This window comes from Xiphias gladius, chromosome 22, assembly GCF_016859285.1.
Source record: "Xiphias gladius isolate SHS-SW01 ecotype Sanya breed wild chromosome 22, ASM1685928v1, whole genome shotgun sequence".
Classification (NCBI taxonomy): domain Eukaryota; kingdom Metazoa; phylum Chordata; class Actinopteri; order Istiophoriformes; family Xiphiidae; genus Xiphias; species Xiphias gladius.
The window spans coordinates 9,092,309-9,110,657 of NC_053421.1; the positions used below are offsets into that span (position 1 = coordinate 9,092,309).

At 40.6% G+C, this 18,349-nt stretch overlaps 1 protein-coding gene across 1 annotated transcript; it reads right to left on the bottom strand.

Moving 5' to 3' along the window:
* Window positions 1–255: 255 nt before the first annotated feature.
* has2 (hyaluronan synthase 2) lies at window positions 256–17,147 on the bottom strand. The gene is made up of 4 exons (XM_040118910.1): window positions 16,416–17,147; window positions 7,313–7,939; window positions 4,250–4,351; window positions 256–4,112 (listed from the first exon to the last, which is right to left on the bottom strand). The coding sequence occupies exons 2-4, from the start codon at window positions 7,937–7,939 to the stop codon at window positions 3,183–3,185; spliced, it is 1,659 nt and encodes a 552-aa protein (XP_039974844.1). The 5' UTR covers window positions 16,416–17,147; the 3' UTR covers window positions 256–3,182.
* Between the last annotated feature and the right edge of the window lie 1,202 nt (window positions 17,148–18,349).

Below are 18,349 nucleotides of genomic sequence, written 5' to 3' on the forward strand. Positions count from 1 at the left end.
CAGTATACTATTCTGTGTATTCCTCCTCGCCTGTTCCAACAAAATTGGCAAATGCTAAAGAAAAAATAATACAGAACACTTACTGTTTCGTCCAAATGGTTAGTTAAAGATGGAGCAGTATCTCAGAGCAAGAAAACATTATTGCTTTGACTTTAGAATAAGCCTCTCTCACACTTCCATCAAATAGATAAATTAAAAACTGAATAAAAACAACAACAGCAAATTAAAACAATAGTTGTTTTTATTTGGCACAACACAAAAGTGCTTTATGATAACACTGCCCTTGACAAGTTTGGCATGAAAACGACCTCATGGTTCAATTGTTGGTTCCATTCATTAAAACCTTGTAGTAGAACCTCTCCTTAAAACTGTATGAAAATGTTGCCCGTTTTTCTTTTGTAATTGCTTAGTGTGGCACTTCACAACTTTTAAACATACATAATTTGCAGATTTTGTGCAAATGTTTTAGAAATGGTTTTGGTTGAAAGTTTTCAGTCTGCCTTGGATTTATTGTCCATTGTAGTAAGAACATAGGAGACATGACTCCATATGGTTTCAAGACTGCAAAAAAACAAGCAATTAAAACAAAGTTTAGCAGTTACGTTCTCTTGCTGTATATATTAAAAATCATTTCTAATATATTTATTGTTTTTGCAGTGTTTGAGGCATATGGAACCTTAAGGGTTTTACATGTATACCAGAGGACATCTTACTAAGTACAGAATCCTATAAACCACAGAATGTTCTTACATAAATATGCTGGTTTTCTATCTAGGTACAAAGTACAAAAACACAGGTTCATCATATCTCTTGAAATCAATAACTTATCCCTACAAATTGCATTTTTATTGCTGTTATTGCAGACAAAACCCCCAGCTCATAATTTCACATTGTTTGGTCAGATATACAAGTCACTGTCAGAACAGTTGAAAGCACAACAAATAAATTTTTCCATTTTTCTTATAAAAACATGAATGAAAATAAAGAATCTTTGGAAGCTAAGCAAAAATAGAATATAAAAATGTCTATATAAAAATGCATTGAAATACAAGGTAACAATAAGTAAACGGCTACAGCAAAAGGCCAACAAGGCAGAGAGATCCAGCTTTGACTTATTAAGGAACTGTATATAAAAAGGACATGTTTATATTTAATATCACAAACAGATCATAAATTACTTGAGACCTTCAGAATGCATCAGTCTTTGGACGGCACCCTGACGCCTTGATGCAATGCAAAGAGAACCACTGAGGTATTTCATCTTGATTACGTCAAGCATCACACTGGACGACAGGAGAGACATAAAAGTGCATAAGAATTAAACTCATGTCTGCTCCTGACCTATAGCAAAAACTGGGCTTATTTCATTCCAAAATGCTCTTTCCTTCCATCAAGCGCCCCTATTGACATTCTTATTATCAGGTAGTACTTTTCCCACATTAGGTACACTTTTTCTAACATTTAATTACTCCCCTTGCAGATCGTTCAACACAATGCAAGGAAGCAGAACAGTCAATACAGTATGTGAAGGAAGGAAGAGAGCAAGGGCTTGTGGAAGGCAAAAAATTCACTAAACCTTTGGATTGGAACATGTCCGCTGTATCTGCTCGCTGGTTATCATTCAACTTGGTAGCGAGAACAACAATAGTGTTAAAAGCATTTTGCAAAATACACCCATAATTCATATTTTAAAAAAGAAAAAAAGGTCATTGTTTCTGTAAAAATAAAACAGTCACAGCAGCAATGATACATTGTCTCTCTTCTGGTCACATGTTCACCTGGTCACCTGATCTGGTGGAGATTATATCTACCAATTGGTGACCAGTTTGAGATTCTTCACTTTGTAAACGTTGAGGAAAATACTGCATTCACGTCATATGGGAATGATTGATTGTCCAAGGACAAGACTTGGAAGTATCCACACATTCAAACAGAATAGATTTGTAGCCTTTTAATACCATGACTGGATATATCTAAGGATCTTGCACCTTTTCACATTCAAGATACATGCACCTGAGTGATGTATTTTGATTCATTTAAAACAGCAAATCAAACACTGTAATGTCACCCACAAACACAACCTATAACAACAAATAACTGCACTAGCATAAGAGTTGCAATTATGTACTGACTTAAATGATACTATCTTTGGTTGAAATAGATGCATTAAAAACACATTTACCATGCATGAAGACTATAAGGAAGTTCGCATCTTCCCATATGACATGACTGCAACAAAAGAAAGAGAGCAGGTCTCCATGTTGAAGTCCTTTCTGCAAATTTTCACTCTTCGTAAATTGATACTGTAGCTCTTCCTAAGGGAGATTTTAAGACACTGGAAAGGTACACCAATGCCTTTACCTCAGAAGTAACAACTGAACATTAAATCATTAAACATATGTGGTTTAACTTCTTGTGCATTTTTGTGTTTATTTTTAATGGTAAAATGGCCAACCTCACCACACAGACCATCCAGAAAATTATGGATTACATTAATCAGATAGTGATTCCCATAGCCTCTCTCAATAACTTACACAGTTAGGAATATAATCTTCAATGTTGTGTAGAAATATACTTGCAGTCTTTTGTCTCCCATTTGGCGGGGGCAATATATAGATTGGTTTCTAGTTAAGGGTGTACAAACATTTCTAGAGACACAATGAGGCTCTGGAGGTAAAATATTTTTATGGTTCAAGTTAAACCCCAGTGGGTGGATCCGAAATTTCTTTGGCTATGTTGGTAATGTTAGACTGAAGCCCAGTGAAAATGACAAGGGTGAGAGGTAGCTTATATTACAAAGCCTATAGCACTGTTGCTGCCAACTGCCAATATATGTAATCTTGCAATACTGAGTTACCTAGGTTGGCTAATTAGCTTACACTAGCTGATATTCAGCTAAACATATTAGGGTGAAAGTAATTTAGGTAAGTTAATTAGCTATCATGGTGATGTTCCAAGATCATGAATGCTATCATCATGAATGAACAAAGAAAGCAGTCACTGCCATTTATATTTGTGTCATCCAAGTGTGAATAAACTCCAGTTCTTTGCCCATTTTGGTTGAACTCAAACAATTTTGCCTCCAGACCTGCTCTGCATCTGAAAAACATTTGCATAACAACAACACTGTGTGAGTGAAAACAACCCAAAAAGAGAGTTCAGTGGTAAACAATGACTGTAAGTCATACGTCCAGCACCATATCATAGTGTGTTTCCTTCTTCCTCTTCCCACACTTATTAATGAGCACTGCATACAACGTCAACAGTATGACCCAGTAACTGGCATAGACGACTGCCCCTATGATCAGAACAATCTTTTCTGATTCAGGAAAAGGTTTTCTAGTTTGCAGGATTATTGTGTAAATAATCCCAATGAAGAGAATGGTGAACCAAACTGATATAGGAATCAGACCAATGAAGTTCACCACTATTGTTTTCCTCCCAGAGGTCCCCCATCCGGACTTGTTGATTGTTGCTATTGCAAACATTTTGGCTGGCAACAGGCTTGACATGTACAGTACAGAATAGAACGACATGAACACCATGACAATGTTACCTCTGAGGCAGCTGGCGAATGATGACTTGATCAGTGCCACTGCCTGCACGATGAGTAGAAATAAAAGAATATTCCACAGCCTTCCTTGGTAGAAGAGTTGGATCGCAGTGGCGATGAGGAAAAATGGAAAGAAGCCTGTGATCACAGCCTCATAAGTCATCCATAGATGGTGCTTGTGGAACCACATGGAGTTATATAGCCACTCTCTGAAATAAGACTTACTCCATCGAGTCTGTTGATTGAGCCACCGCAAGTAGGTAATTGGCGTCTCAGTGAGGCACTTTGATCGTGCTGTGTATTTGGTAGCATACCCAAGGCTGAGAACTCTGTTTGTGAGATGACGGTCATCCCCGAAACTGCAGTGGGATCCCATGAAGGTCTGATTGTACCAGTCCTCGAGGAACTCATGCAGGAGGGAGTTTCGGTACATTCCTAAAGGGCCGCTGATGCATTGCACGCAGCCAAAGTAGGACTGGCAAGCCCGTTCAATGTTGAAGGCCATCCAGTACCGTACACTGCTCAAGAAGGAGATCCATGACTCGTATTTGTTTAGGATCTAGGGAGGAATTGATAAGCAGAAAAAAACAAAAAACAAAAACAAAGTAGGAGGTTTAACATATTGATGTGAAATGCTCATTTTGTAAAATCTGTCATTGCAAGGATTAAGAAAATATTCTTAGTCCTGTAACTAACCTGTACATCTCCTCCAACACCTCCCACCATTGGGTCTTCTTCTAGAACCTTCACCATCTCCACCGATGATGCTGGGTCCAGCATGGTATCAGAGTCACACACCTGAGTAAAACCCACAAAATAAACAGTGAGTTACTTGTGTTTTAGGGTCAAAAGTCATCTGTTACAGTCATGTAAATAGGGACACAGCTTGAGGATAGTATACAATACACTTTAACTGCTAGACTACACTTAAATCTAATCACAAGCAAAGTCTCCCCCACTAATTTATGGCAGCAATGTGGATTATATTTTCTCTCATGTGCACCATCCCCTTGGCGCAGTTAAATACAGTGTGTGGTAAAAGTGAAAGATAATACATCTGATTTAAATTTTAATCGTCTGAATAACAATATGGTCAGTGATTAATCCCCTGCAAAGACAGAACAGTGTAACTGCTTTAAAACTTAATCACCACCCACTATCTTTCTGATGCTCTTTTTTTTTTTTTTTATCTCTTTCCCATTTCTTCTATAAATGGTAATTTTCCTCCCTAAGAAAATCAAGTGATGAAAACAATCAACCAACCCAATCCCTGTTAACAACACACATCTGTTACAGGCAGAGCCCGATGACAGTAAAAAGGCACTCAACACCGTCTCTCCTTTCCCTACATATGGAAATGTACTGACATGATTAGGAGGAAGCATAGCAGTAAGTTCTTTTGAAATCTCTGTTCAACACAAGGTTTCTGGCAGGCTGCAGCCAGCCTCAGGTGTTCGACAGCATCATTTCAAAGAGTGTTTATACTCAGAGTCCCCCCTTTTGTAATGCAGACTCGTTAAAATCATTCTAAAGTTATCATAGTTATAAGCTTTCTGTTCAGTTTCACTCACTGCCAAGATGTCTTTTGTAGGCCTAACACCAGCAGCTGAACATTACAGAACAAATATGACAAAATGACACTTGATGTTTTGGCCAGTTGGACAGAGCTTTCAGTTTACTTTTACACTTGTGCGAGGTTTGTGTATTGGATACAGCTTTTTCTCAAGGTTCTCTTGAGTAACAAGAGAGCCTTGAGAAATACACTCAAAGTAGTGCTGAAAAAGCACAAGTCTATAGCCAAGTGAATTTTTAAATAAGAAAGCTTTCTGTTTTTAGGATCTAAAATTTAACATTAATCCTAAATGGAAAAATCAGTTCATTATACAGTATCTCTTCTTTCTATCAGTTTGTGTTCACTCCCACAGTAAAGGCAACAGGGTCCAGTGCACTTTACAACAGAAACATTGAATTGTAAACCTACCGAAAATGTAGACACACTACAATGATATATTATATAAGGTATAAAAGGGAGAAACATACTTTCAGTTTGCAGCTAATTCATGTTTTTTTTTTCACCAATTGAGGATTATCAAGTTATTACAAGGACCTGCTAATGTATTGGATGTATCTCAGCCAAACAGTCCTGCAGTAAACGTCATGTAATGAAAACAATCTCCCCTTCTTGGTGCAGTTCTATACATAGACATGATTCTGGACAATTTAACACAATCATTCATTCATTGATAGAAAGAAAAACATTATCATAGGAAAGTGCAATTAAGGTCATTATTTAGCACTAATGAGTAGATTTCAGGATAAAGGGTTTGCGTCAGACTGCTCCATGTGACTGCTCCACCGTTCAAAACTGCTTTTGCTTTTTAGACCAACACAATTTAAAGCAAGACTACGTATTTGTTGACTGAGCAGGGACTGCTGTTGCTGAAAGTGATAATTACATGACACTGCTAAATGCTAAAATGTTGTGAAACCGTAGCTCAGACAGAGAAGAGTCATAAAGTCAGTGAACTGACTCTGTGATGTCAGTTACACAGTAATACCTACTTGCTAACATCCGCCCCTATAAGCTGCCGGTCATATCAGACCATGTAAGACTACAGCAGCAAAACCCCTGAGTTTATTGACTTGGTGTGTTGTACTGCTACTTTTTATTTGCAAAATGTACAATGTGTTGTTCTGTCAAAAGCTACGTGGTTTGCTATAATGAATAATAACTATGCTATTGGTTCATGACCATAATATCTATCTCCACAAGTCCATATTTCCTTTAACATTTACTACCTGCAGGATAAAAAACCCTTTCTGATACTTCATCAGCTTGTCTTACCAAGCCTGGCAATGCTGTTAATGTTTGCAGTGCGTGTTTATATTTTAGGCCACAGCACCACACAATGTTAGCATTATAAGACTATATTCGCCAGTGAAACACCCTTGGGAACCGGCTTTTCCAAAAATACAATTTAAGTGTCTTTAGCAAATACTGAGATTATTGTTGTTTAACTGATTTTCACTGATGGCAGTAATTCACTAAATTCCATATAGCTTTTAGCCCTACAGAAAGTTAGATCTGTCATATTCACCTGCGACTTTAAGCTATTTGAGATCCAGCAAACATAGTGTACCAAATATAACCTCTCTCTGACACAGCGTTGGGCCCTGACTCCTAAATCCCACTCATATAGATGTTATAATACTCAGCTCTGTTAACCAGATCTGTTATTACACTTAGACATAAGCTGCTGCTGCCCTTCTTCACGCTACACTTCACAACACGATGCATACAACCGCCATCCGTTTAAAAGCAACACAAAAGACTCTTTGTGGACCCCACATTTGGCTTCGCAGAGCCCCCCTTCTCCTCTCCAGCCATCTCTTTTTGTCTTCCCTTTACCTCTATCTTTAACCCAAATTAGCATGGTTTCCTCCTCCCTCAAACTATCTTATATTCTCCCCTTCCGTCCATCCTCCATCTTATGTCAACTGTCCTTGTCTTACCTGCATGTGTACATCTACATAGATACACACGTATAGCACTGAATGTTTTACATGTTATATAATGGTGTCTAATGTACAGCATTGACATTCTCTGGTCCTCCCTCCCTTGCATCCCTCTCCCCATTTATCTGCCAATTTCACATTAACGTCATTTGTCCATCAATCTATCCCTTCTTTCACCATTCCTTCATTGTCCTAATTTAAACCCTCTCTATTAATATCCATTTCTAATTTATTCAGGCTTACCTGCACATAGTCCACACTCCTTCCCAGTGCTTTGAAGGCTGTATACATGACCTCTCGCTTCCCTCCCCACTTCTGCATGATGCACACACACTTGTTGGTCAACACCAGCCTGGAGACTTGCTGAAGGCTCTCGGCGTAGCTCTCATCTGTCTCCTCAGGCCCTCTGTTGTGATAGTTGCTCCGCCACACATAGGTGGCCGATTTGTCCCATCCCATCACCTCTTTAAAAATCTCCATCATGTACAAATCATCATCTGAGTTCCCGTCAATCACCATGATCACTTTGATCCCCGGGTACGTCAGCCTCTTCACCGACACCAGGCATTTCCTCAGGTAGTTGGGATCCTCTTGGTACGCTGCGATGCACAATGCCAAGGATTTATTCAGTTTGATTGGCGTCTCTAAGGACCGACGCATGTTTCTGTGTTCTAGGAGCGCAAAGAGGCTCTGGATAATAAGGTGGACAACCAAGATGGCTCCGTACAGGCCAAAGGATAGGTGATTGCGGGCTGTGGTGAAGAACTGGTAGCCCATGATGTAGGCCGTGGAGATGCCTACCAGGAGGGACACGCCAAACATGGTTGTCCCGAAAATCCGCAGGTAGATGAGGACTCTTTGACACATCATCTAGGGACAAAAGCAAAGGGGTACATTTTATGATTTGTTTCATGATTGCAGTGCTGTATATTAATTGTAAGCCTGATTCCATGCAGTGCAATGAGTCCATGAAGAATCCTTAGCCTCATATTAGGCTTCATTTTCAGAAGAAATCTCCTGCAAATATCTCTGATCATCTCATGATTTTAAATGGCAAAAGGTGCAGGGAAAATGAAAAAGAAAAAATTTATGTTCACAATAATTTAGAGCACCATAACTAAAATTCTTTAACGTAATTATTAGAAAACATAAAGTTTTCACAAGATTTAAAATATGGACAAAATTATTCACAGTTTTTGACCATACTCTTTTATGGCACACCCAACCTTGTTTAATTACAACAAACTCAGGTAGAGAGAGCAGTAAAGTTTTTCCTCCTTTTTTTACTCCCTTCCTCCCCCTCTCCTTCCCTCTACCCCTCCCCAAAATCCCTGTCTACATGTCAGACAGTTGTGAGTGGCCAGTTGTTCCAACTCTGCTTTAGTGTGGGTGGGTGCACATTACAAGATTTCTTGACCTAATTAACCAACAAGCTGGCTGCCTCTGCCTAATATATGAACTCCAAGCATCCTGAATGTTTGGGAAAAACAATTATGAAATCTTAAGTTTTGAACATTTTCATCCAAATACCCTGTGTAAGGAACTCCCATCTAGACTGTGAAGGAATATTCTGTGTGTTTTCAGTGGGGACAGAGGAAGAACATCTGCTTTTGTGTCTAAACTCTGAGGGACAGTCTTTTATGAACATGGGCCCTGCTGCATGAAATCTTCTGCTCAAAATGTTAAAGTTTGTTTCCAGCACTCATTATGTTACTACCACCATCTGTTTGGCAGACTGAGGGAGACCCACTCAGCGCGGCTCAGCGTGGCTCAGCTCGGCTCAACGCAGAGCGGACCACCCTTTGATGTCATCTGTTTATATCTCCGTGGGAAGAAGAAGACAAGAGCTTTTTAGATTTTCTAATGTTGCATGTGTGCTTCTTCCCCTCTGCTACTCCCAAAGAAAGTACAACAAGAAGATTTCTGCGATTAGATACAAATATAAAGATGTACAGCGAAGAGAGGGTAGAGAGGGTATGACATTATATTGCTTTACACATTATGAGAAACGTGATTTTTTGCATAGGGAGTTTGACATTATGAAGGTCAAAGTATGCTTTTTTGGTCACTGGGTCAGTGTGGCCCCACTTTGTGGGACATCATTTAATATTTTGTGCTGCATTTAAAGATTTTAAACTCTTGAAATTGTTTTTGGTGCGACTGCATTGGTGCCATTTGGTGCACATTTAGTGAGCCGTACAACAGTTTATAACATAAATCATTACCCATAAATTTTACACGTAAGTTAGGACAGGCAATAAAGTTATCAAAAAAAGAGAACACAAAGCCAGGCAGTGTTTGTGATTTGGCAAGAGTTCTTCACACCACAGCTCCAGTATACACACAGGACGGATGGATGGCGGGAAAGAGGAATACACAGAGACAAAAAGAGAAAGACAGTAATGGAGAGGGGCAAAAGAGGGGTAGAGACAGACAGATAGATATCTAGAAAGACTGCAGTAGAATAACCTAGCAAGAGACACAGTGAAGAGGCAGAGAGAGGCTAAGTTAAGAGAGAGGAATACACACACACACACACACACACACATACACACCCCTTGGCTCAGACATAATACCTTGTTCATTTAATTATTGGATGAGAAGGCCACAACCAATGTAGCAGGCCTCTTCTGGCACGTGGCAAGGCTCTTAACGTCAGCTGCTCATTTACAAGACCCCTGACACACACACACTAGACACACACACACACACACACAAATGCACATATTTAACCTTATTACACTAGTGCAGAGAAAGAGAGAGAGAGGAGTGTGTGTGTGTGTGTCTGTAAAAATACACATTTTTAATTATGTTAAGCTGAGAATGCATTCCACCTTAGACCTCCTACAGTTTGTGCATATATCTGTATGGGTATGTATGTGTGTGTATAAGGTTTTACAACTATATAAGGGGGTACAAAACCAACTCAACCAGCAAAAATGTTTTACCATACATGTGTCATCAAAATATACTGTATGTACTTAATGGTTTGTGAATGTGTTGTCAAAATCTTTAGTATTAAGATCTAATCTTATAATGTGGTACCCTCATGACAGCTCACCAGTATAATCACATGTCTAATACAGACTGACACATTCACACCTACTGGGAATTTTACAGTTTACAATTCACTTTTCGAACACTGGGAGGAAACCGGAAAACTTGGAGGAAACCACTACAGACACATGGAGAACATGCAAACTCCACACGGTGTGTGATGCTTTTTGACTTCTCATTTATTTACGATCTGCACTTTACTGACATGAAATGCTCGGTCTGATAAAACGTTTGTGGTTAAAGTACAAAACCAAAACTGTGAAATTAATTTCAGGACATGTTCCGAGGGCATAAACCCTCTGCTGTTCTGTCAGACCGGTTGAACACTGTCAAATGCGGACAGTTTTGCAAATTCTGTGATTCAGTGCAAAAAGACAGATATTGACACGTGTTAGAATGCTCTGCTCTTCATAAAATGTCATAAGCCATTTGGGCGTGTGATCCAATGCAGAGGTCAGACTAACAGTTAGCTCAGACTGCAAGAAGATTAACTGCAGACAAAAAAATCAGTCATGATGGACTTCCAAACTTGGGCCCAAACTTGAGAGATAAAGCCTCTAATCAGTCGAGCATCTGAAGTGTCATCGACACATGTGGATGATGTCACTTTGGAGTAGTGTGTATGTGTATCTACATGGGTCAGTATATGACATGTGCAAGTTGAAGATGTCATCAGCACTTGAGGATGATTTCACCCCAGCTTTATGCTTGTTTTTGTATCTTGACACATGTGAGTGATAGAACCTCATCAATATCCCCTGGTCTTTGTTGTATGTGCGCGTACGTGTGTCTGTGTCCAACCCTGTGATGACCTTGGTTTGGATGCTTTAGCGGTCTCACGCTGACGTTATTAACATTCTCTTGAGTGAAACTCCCTCTGGCTCTGTTGCAGAGATAATATTACAATCATGTTAAGTCTTGCAAGGACAGAGAATAGATGTTGGGTTAGCAGTGAGATGAATGAATGAATGTCACTAACATAACCGTGTCCTCTGGAGAAAACCCCATTTGGCCCTTTTTGAAATAAAGTCACTCCTCTACTGAGATTTAACAGTCAAAACAACAGAGAGATAGCTGGATGGATGTGTTAGGGGTGGTAGCAGCCTTGATGTTCGAACAGTGTCGACTCGGTTAAAGATAAATGGTCTGAATATCTGGACTAGCTGAGAAAATACACAAAGAGGCATTCATCTATCTTATATTCAGTCTTTAGAATTGTGTGTGTCAAAAGTTTTACGTTGTGGTAATGTCTCAGATTAAGCATATTAGTGTATTAATTTTCATGGTACATGGGGAACTAAAGGAAACATCTCTGTCACCCATTTTGGGGAAGTATAATAATTAATTTAGTCTTGTCAAGACAATGACTGCATGCTGTAATAACCCTCATGTATGTTGCATAACAGTGTATAGCCGTCCAGATATATATGTGGCCTGTCTGTGCGGTCTGTGTGGAGCTGAGATAATATAAAGCTTACATCTTCAGCAGTCACTGGCTGGAAGTGTAACATTCATAAATGTGTGGCTCTGGCCAGATGAGCATTATTCACAAATCCAACTTCAATGTTGCTCTGAAGAGCGAACCAGCTCACACCTGTAGCCGGTATACTTCGGGCGGTACATGACTGAAGAAGGTCTATAATTTAATAGGTCTATTTAATAAACTGAGGGCATATTTACAACAATGTCATTATTCTATCAATTTACAACAAATACATGCAAATGAAGACATACTGTATTAATGATATTTATAGTTTTCTAATGCCTGTTATTGTTGATCCACTGAAGAAATATTGGACAAAGTTTATCTTATCACAAAGACAGTGTGTGAAAAACAGATGTGCTGAGGCCATACACACCTTTGAAGTCACAAGCGCATGATGTTCTTCCAAAAGAAAAAGCACACATGCTAAAATGGAGAAAGATACAGTCTGGAACCTGATAAGTAATAGACACAGTAAACTGGTGTGTGCATTATTTTGTGTGTGTGTGTGTGTGTGTGTGTGTGTGTGTGTGTGTGTGTGTGTGTGTGTGTGTGTGTGTGTGTGTGTGTGTGTGTCGGTGTGTGTGTGTCGGTGTGTGGGTGTGTGTATGAGCTGGGCAGGGCTAGAAAAGGCTGAAAAGCCCTAAATGTGGAGATGGCCCTCATGACAGTTGTAGCAGGATGCAGGAAAAGCTCTCATGCTCTTAAGCAGATGATGAGGCAGAGGAGAGGAAGCGACTGAGAGAGACCTGAGAGTTAGCTGCTATCTTAGGGGAGACACACAGCACTGGATTAACGCCAGCTTGCTATTTCCCGCTTCCTGCTGCTTTCAACTTTCTAGCATAAAGTCTACTTAGTTCATATTATAAGTTTCTTCTTTTCATTGATGGTTGATGAAAAATAGTCAGATCTTGGTCAGATAAGGCTCAAGAGACAGTATGAATGAAATGGTGGTGTCAGGAAAAAAACCTGAACATATTTCATATGAAATCAACAACTGTCCTCATAGTAACACTTTTCAATGTTATATATAGTGCAGTGAAATGGCCGCTGCACCGTTCTAGACAATTTGCTCTAGTATGAATGAAACTCTACACTAAAGGAGCTAAGAGGTCAAATAGGTCTTGAAGGGTACCGCTTGGAAGTGACTGACTCTCCCCACTCCCCCTCTTTCTCCTCCATCTCATAAACCCCCCATGTGGTCACAGTGTGCTGCTGATGTGGGAGTGTTGTCATTATAAGAACCAGAATTAAACAGTAACACCACCACCTGCACTCCACTGCACTGCTCCTTACATGATTGGAATCAGGTGGAAAGGGCCACAACTGGCAGAGGTACAACATTAAAAGGGAGTTGACTTTTACATTTCCCTTGTCATTTTTCTCCACCCTCAGCCATCTCGTCATTTCCTCTGCGTAGTGCTATTAGAATCAGGTGTGATAGGGCTCTAACGGGCAAAGGGGCTAAAGGTTAAAACATCCTAGCAGAGTGTTTTGTATTACTCTACATCAATTTCTTCATTGTGTCTGCATCATCTCATTCTTTTACCACAACAATTTTAGTTTTATTCATTTCAAAAGTGAAGGTGAGTGAGGTAATAAAAGGCTGAGGTAAATCCATTCTCGGTTTTCAAGGCAAGCTATGCTGTTTGGTATTTTGGCATGTCCTCTCCCTTTGACTCATCTGGCTTTCGTTTTTTGTGAATGAGTAGAGTAGAATGCAACCGTACTATAGAGAAGGTGTGAGGGAAAGGAGAGGAGAAGAGAAGTGGAAAAAAAGATTTGGAAAAGTGGTGGAGGATGACGGTATTCACTAAAAAAAAAAAAAAATGTGGGTTGGAAGAAAAGAGGTTTGTGAAAAAGGGATGGCAAATACCAAAGAGGGAGGGGGAGAGAGACTTGGGGCATGGTGGTGGACTTGGCTCAGTTCACTGCCAGCTGAGGCACTGGAGTTCTGCGACTATGGCAGGCTCCAACACTTCCAGCCAAATTACAGATGCAGCTCAGCTGAAAGTAAATCCCTCTACAGCCATTCTGCTGTCGTAGTATTTGTCTCCCTTCCTCCCTATGCAGCATTCACACAGTAACAGCAAATGTGATATTTTAGCTTTTCACGGTCATGTGAAAAAAAAACCTTAGTGTTTGGATTCTCCTGCTTCTGAAAGCCTGTGTTTTAAAATGTTTCCCTTTTTGAGAATCCAGCTTCTGTCTGTCATCCATCGACCCAACACTTTCTTTTTTCCGGCGACAGACTTTTATCAACAGTGCTCTAAAATAACTGGCTTCCTCCCTGCATGACAGAAAATTCTATTCATAGCAATCTGTATTATCAGGGCTAATTATGGCTAAGAGATAACAGAGACTCGCAGTCAGCCTGAATGGATAAATGAAAATATGTTTGGAGGTATTAAGGAAGAAGGAAAGGACATGACTGTGACCATTGGAGATTTACCACAAGGTATTCCATAGGTAATATCATCAGTATCATAAATAAATGGAAAAGTCAGGGAACAAACTAAATCTGCTTTGCAGGCACTCAAACACAGCTTACTTTATACAGTTCCTGGGTTGCTTCACGGTAAACTGTAACTCCTGGACCTGGCATCACTCTTCCCTGCGAGACTCTGCGTCACTCAGTGTGAGGCAGTAGAAATCCAAATGTACACTTTTACTGGCTGGCTACACCGCTGCTTCACTCCTACTTTACCAAGCAAACCTGGAAAAAACCGTGGCATTATTGCAGAATAGATGAGCTAGGTGGTGGCGGTGTGTGTTTCTTCTAACTTCAGTAGTTATATCCTGCCAGCCCTAAGGTCCTATACACCGAAGGACCCTTGCTGTGCGCAGTAATGGCACGTGAGACTTGTTGTGAGCCCTAATGGAGACCAGTCGTGGAATGCCTTCCTCTGTTAAGTCGCAAAATGCTTTCTGCGCTGTGCGGAGGAACAGCCTGAACATCCTGTAGCACTGATGAGCCTGCAGTAAACTGTATGCCTGTGTCATGAATGAGGAGTGGAAAAAAAGTTATTTTTCAACCGTTTTTTTTTTCTTCCTCTTTTTTTTCTTGCTGTCACCACATACACTAGGCTACTGTCATATTCTACTAACAGACACCAGAGTTGGATTGCCTTCCTTACCTACTGTACTACTGTACACTGAGCCCCACACTCAGCAAAGGAACTCCCTCCAGGGTGGAGATTAGGGACAGTATGTTGGTATTAGTTTGTGCATACACAGACAGAAGGTCTACCCGTACCGATTATGCAAAGAAGATGTGGTCTGCATCCATCATTTGAAATTTACATATGCATTGCAAACTAAATAAGAAGTGGAAATAGCGATTAGTGCAGTAGCTACTGTATAAGTTCCCCCAGAGGTACAGTAATACTTGTCGCTGGATCAACGGTGTGTCTGAGGATAATGCGTCCAACATCATTGGTACTGTATGTAATCATTGATAGGGGTGTACATGCTTCATCACTCCATTCCTCTGGGCATGACTTGGGTTCAGCTCGTTCCAGTGAGTATTAAAACGCATCATGAAACGGTTACCCGGGTCAGTAGGGGGAATTTCCATGTGTAGGATGGAAACTCTATTGTACATCATAGAGAAATGTCAAGAATGCTTGGACATCCAACTCACAGATTCCTTGCGTGGGTTTTACATGAGCCAACAGATGGTGTCTGCAAACTGAGAGGTCAGAATAGGCGGCCGGAGGAAAACAGAATGTTATAGGAGTGTGGCAGACGCTCATTTGGAATTGTGGGTAAACTGTGTGTAGAAGGTGTGCGAGGAAGGCATGATGCCAACATCAAGTAACAAGTTTGCATTCATTTTGTTATAGGTGCCGTGTGTCTAGGTGGCACGTGCCATAAGCTTTCAGTTCTGTATACATGCATTTGCAATTCTGATATCCAGCAAAACATCGCTCTAAATCTAGGAAGAGCTAAATACACAGCTGAACAATTTAACAAGTTGCATGTCAGCCACCACGACCCCATCATTACCTATAATTACTCGATTATTGTCTAAAACGTGACGGCTATTCAGCATTCGCATGTGCGCAGATAGCGGTCTTACAAATTAGACGTCAAATTACGCGCCCCTAAGACGGGGCACAGTGAACGTGTCCCATTCCAGCCTTCCCATTGGCTCACACATCTCAAAGAATGACGAATGCCTTGGGACGTCACCACTTTAGTTTATTCTCGGGCTATAGTAACTTTGTCAGCCAAGAAGAAGAGTGGAGTTCACAAATGTTCCCCACATTCACACAGCTGGCACGGCTGGGCAAGGCAGGAATGCAGATGTTCGTGCCAGTTGGGGCAAATGAAACTTTTCAGACAAATATTCTCGGAGTTTTTACTTTATGACATATTAAATACGTAGCTCACATTTCTGGAGGGGAAAAAAACGCAATTACTTCTCAACTTCAAACCTTTCAGGGATGCTCTCCGCGCTTTACGCACCACTTGTCGAAAGGCATGGCTAGAGAGAGCGAGACAGAGAAAGACAGAGAGTGACAGCTGGCATGCCCCCCAATTTAAAGCATCACTCCCTTTATTGAGCTTAAATATTGGACAACATCCATATAATTTAAAAGTATGAAAGAAAGCTGTTACATTATATTACATTTATTGAAATACGAGTTTGGAGCCTCCACGTGCCCTTAATTAAAATTTGAATGCGCTTAATTAGCCGACAAACCAACTCTGCATGAGTATGTCTGGTTTGTGATGAAGCGTTCATCGCTGTCTGTCAGCATGCTGCAGGGTCACCAGACCGAAAGATCACTGGCCGCCTACCTTGAAAGCAGCTGTTGTCCTCTCGTTCGTCCTTGAGAAAGGATGCGGTCAGCTCCGGCGGCTCTGGTACCGCTCCACGGAGAGGAAAAGTCTTGGCAAAGTTTCAAGGGACACTTGTGGAGAAGTGACTCTCATGAATCCGCTCAAAGTGATCCTCATTGATTAAAAAAACAACAAAAACAAAACTAAGACTCGTGCACGCTCCTCTAAGTTTTCTCAACTGGTCGCTCAAAATTAATCAAAAAATAATCACCTCTGCTTGTCTTCTCTAGTTTTTAACGGTCTGTCTGCAGTCATTAACTATGCACCACTTACATCTGAGGTGTCCAAACACAAACATCATGTCAGTCAACTTTAGCATCATTCATATAAAAAAGTATAAATAAAAAGTAGACTGTGTAAAAATGATAAATATTGCTCTCCATCAACTTCTGACAGTTTCATTTATATTTAAAAGTTTTAAAAAGTTACAAAAAAAGCCATCACCTTTGGCAGCGTCAGTCATATTCTGAAGGGGGAAAAAAAGCTTCCAGCAGAGACTCTAATAATCAAATATGAGTCAGATCATTTGTATTTTTGCTGCATGGAGGGGCATGTCGTTAAGCATGTCTATCATTTCCCCAGCATCCAAGTTACACAGAGCGCACAGAAGTGGCCAAAAGTCTCTGTGTCGCTGTTTCAGCTGTCTCATTCCTTCCAGACGACTGTGTGTGTGGAGCCTTCTTTATGGCTGCTCCGGCTCCCAAACCCCTTTTACCGGGCTACAACAGATTGGCGTGTTGTTTTAATAAGAGGGGAAGGTATTGGGGGTATAAGGAGGAGGGACGGAGAGGAGAAGAGAGAGAGACGGAGAGAGAGAGAGAGAGAGAGGAGAGAAGGACTCACTTATCCAAAGTCATTCAAACTCCTGAGGTAGCCACACACACACACACACACACACACACACACGAGCACAGAGAGAGAGAGAGAGAGAGAGAGAGAGAGAGAGAGTGAGAGAGACTTGCATTGGCTGACCATGCCCCCCATTCAAACGTGAGGGCAGAGCAGGATTATCGCATGTTCCCGAGAAGCAGTTAAACCTACAGGTTTTGTCTTTAATTACCCCCGTGCATCGTGTGAAAACTGGCACAGCTCAAATACTCAAATGGTGAGCTTTAAATTGAGCCTGTGAATACCGCCTGCCACTGAGTGTGATGCATATGATCATTAAAAAAAAAAAAAAAAACACCCGTGGAGAAGGTAGACAGTGTCAGAATACCTGGAGGCAGAATGAGAATCCAAGCAGTCATCTCTATGAGAAATGCTCATATGCACGTGTAAGCTGGAGTCTGGATGTGATGGAATTTCAGTCATTTCATTGATTCACAGCTGTGCAGTTCCCCGCTTCGACCAGCAGGCAGTGCTATTTCATGCAGAACCCGGAGTTCGGGCTCTGAAATGTACAGTAGCTCCTCTGAAGGGAAATCTAAGGGGAATATCCAACCAGAATCAGGATTCATGTTACTCCCGCGACCATATGAATCAGTCAGTGAATGTCATCATCATCGGAAAACTCCTCCACAGTACCTGGAAAGCTTGAAAGTTAGGACACAAAAGTCACTGTCCAGTGAAAATCATGTATCTCCAGATTTAGTGATTTTGAATTTCTCAGATACACTGAGGGAACACATGTAACTTTGTGGGCTGAAAAAAATAAACCCCCCATTGAACTATCTGAAAATGCATTGTCACAAAGCTGAAAACAGGGCTGATTTTCCTTTTAAATATAAAGAGACACTGTTCCAGGACAGCGATAAATCCACAAATGTCTGTAGATCGCGCTCCTTTCTGGATCGTCTCTGAATGCTGTTAACTCTATCAATGTACACAAGCATGAAGTAGGCTTTATTAATGTTGTAGTTAAGCTTTATTTATTCAGGAATTCTCATTGACAT

Bases quoted from the DNA above. Each gene is read 5' to 3' on its own strand.
- has2 (XM_040118910.1), bottom strand. From the start codon at position 7,939: ATGATGTGTCAAAGAGTCCTCATCTACCTGCGGATTTTCGGGACAACC. The intron at 4,352-7,312 runs GTAAGCCTGAAT...GGTTTTACTCAG, and splicing joins GGAGTGTGGACTATGTGCAG to GTGTGTGACTCTGATACCAT. The intron at 4,113-4,249 runs GTTAGTTACAGG...ATTCCTCCCTAG, and splicing joins GTGTTGGAGGAGATGTACAG to ATCCTAAACAAATACGAGTC.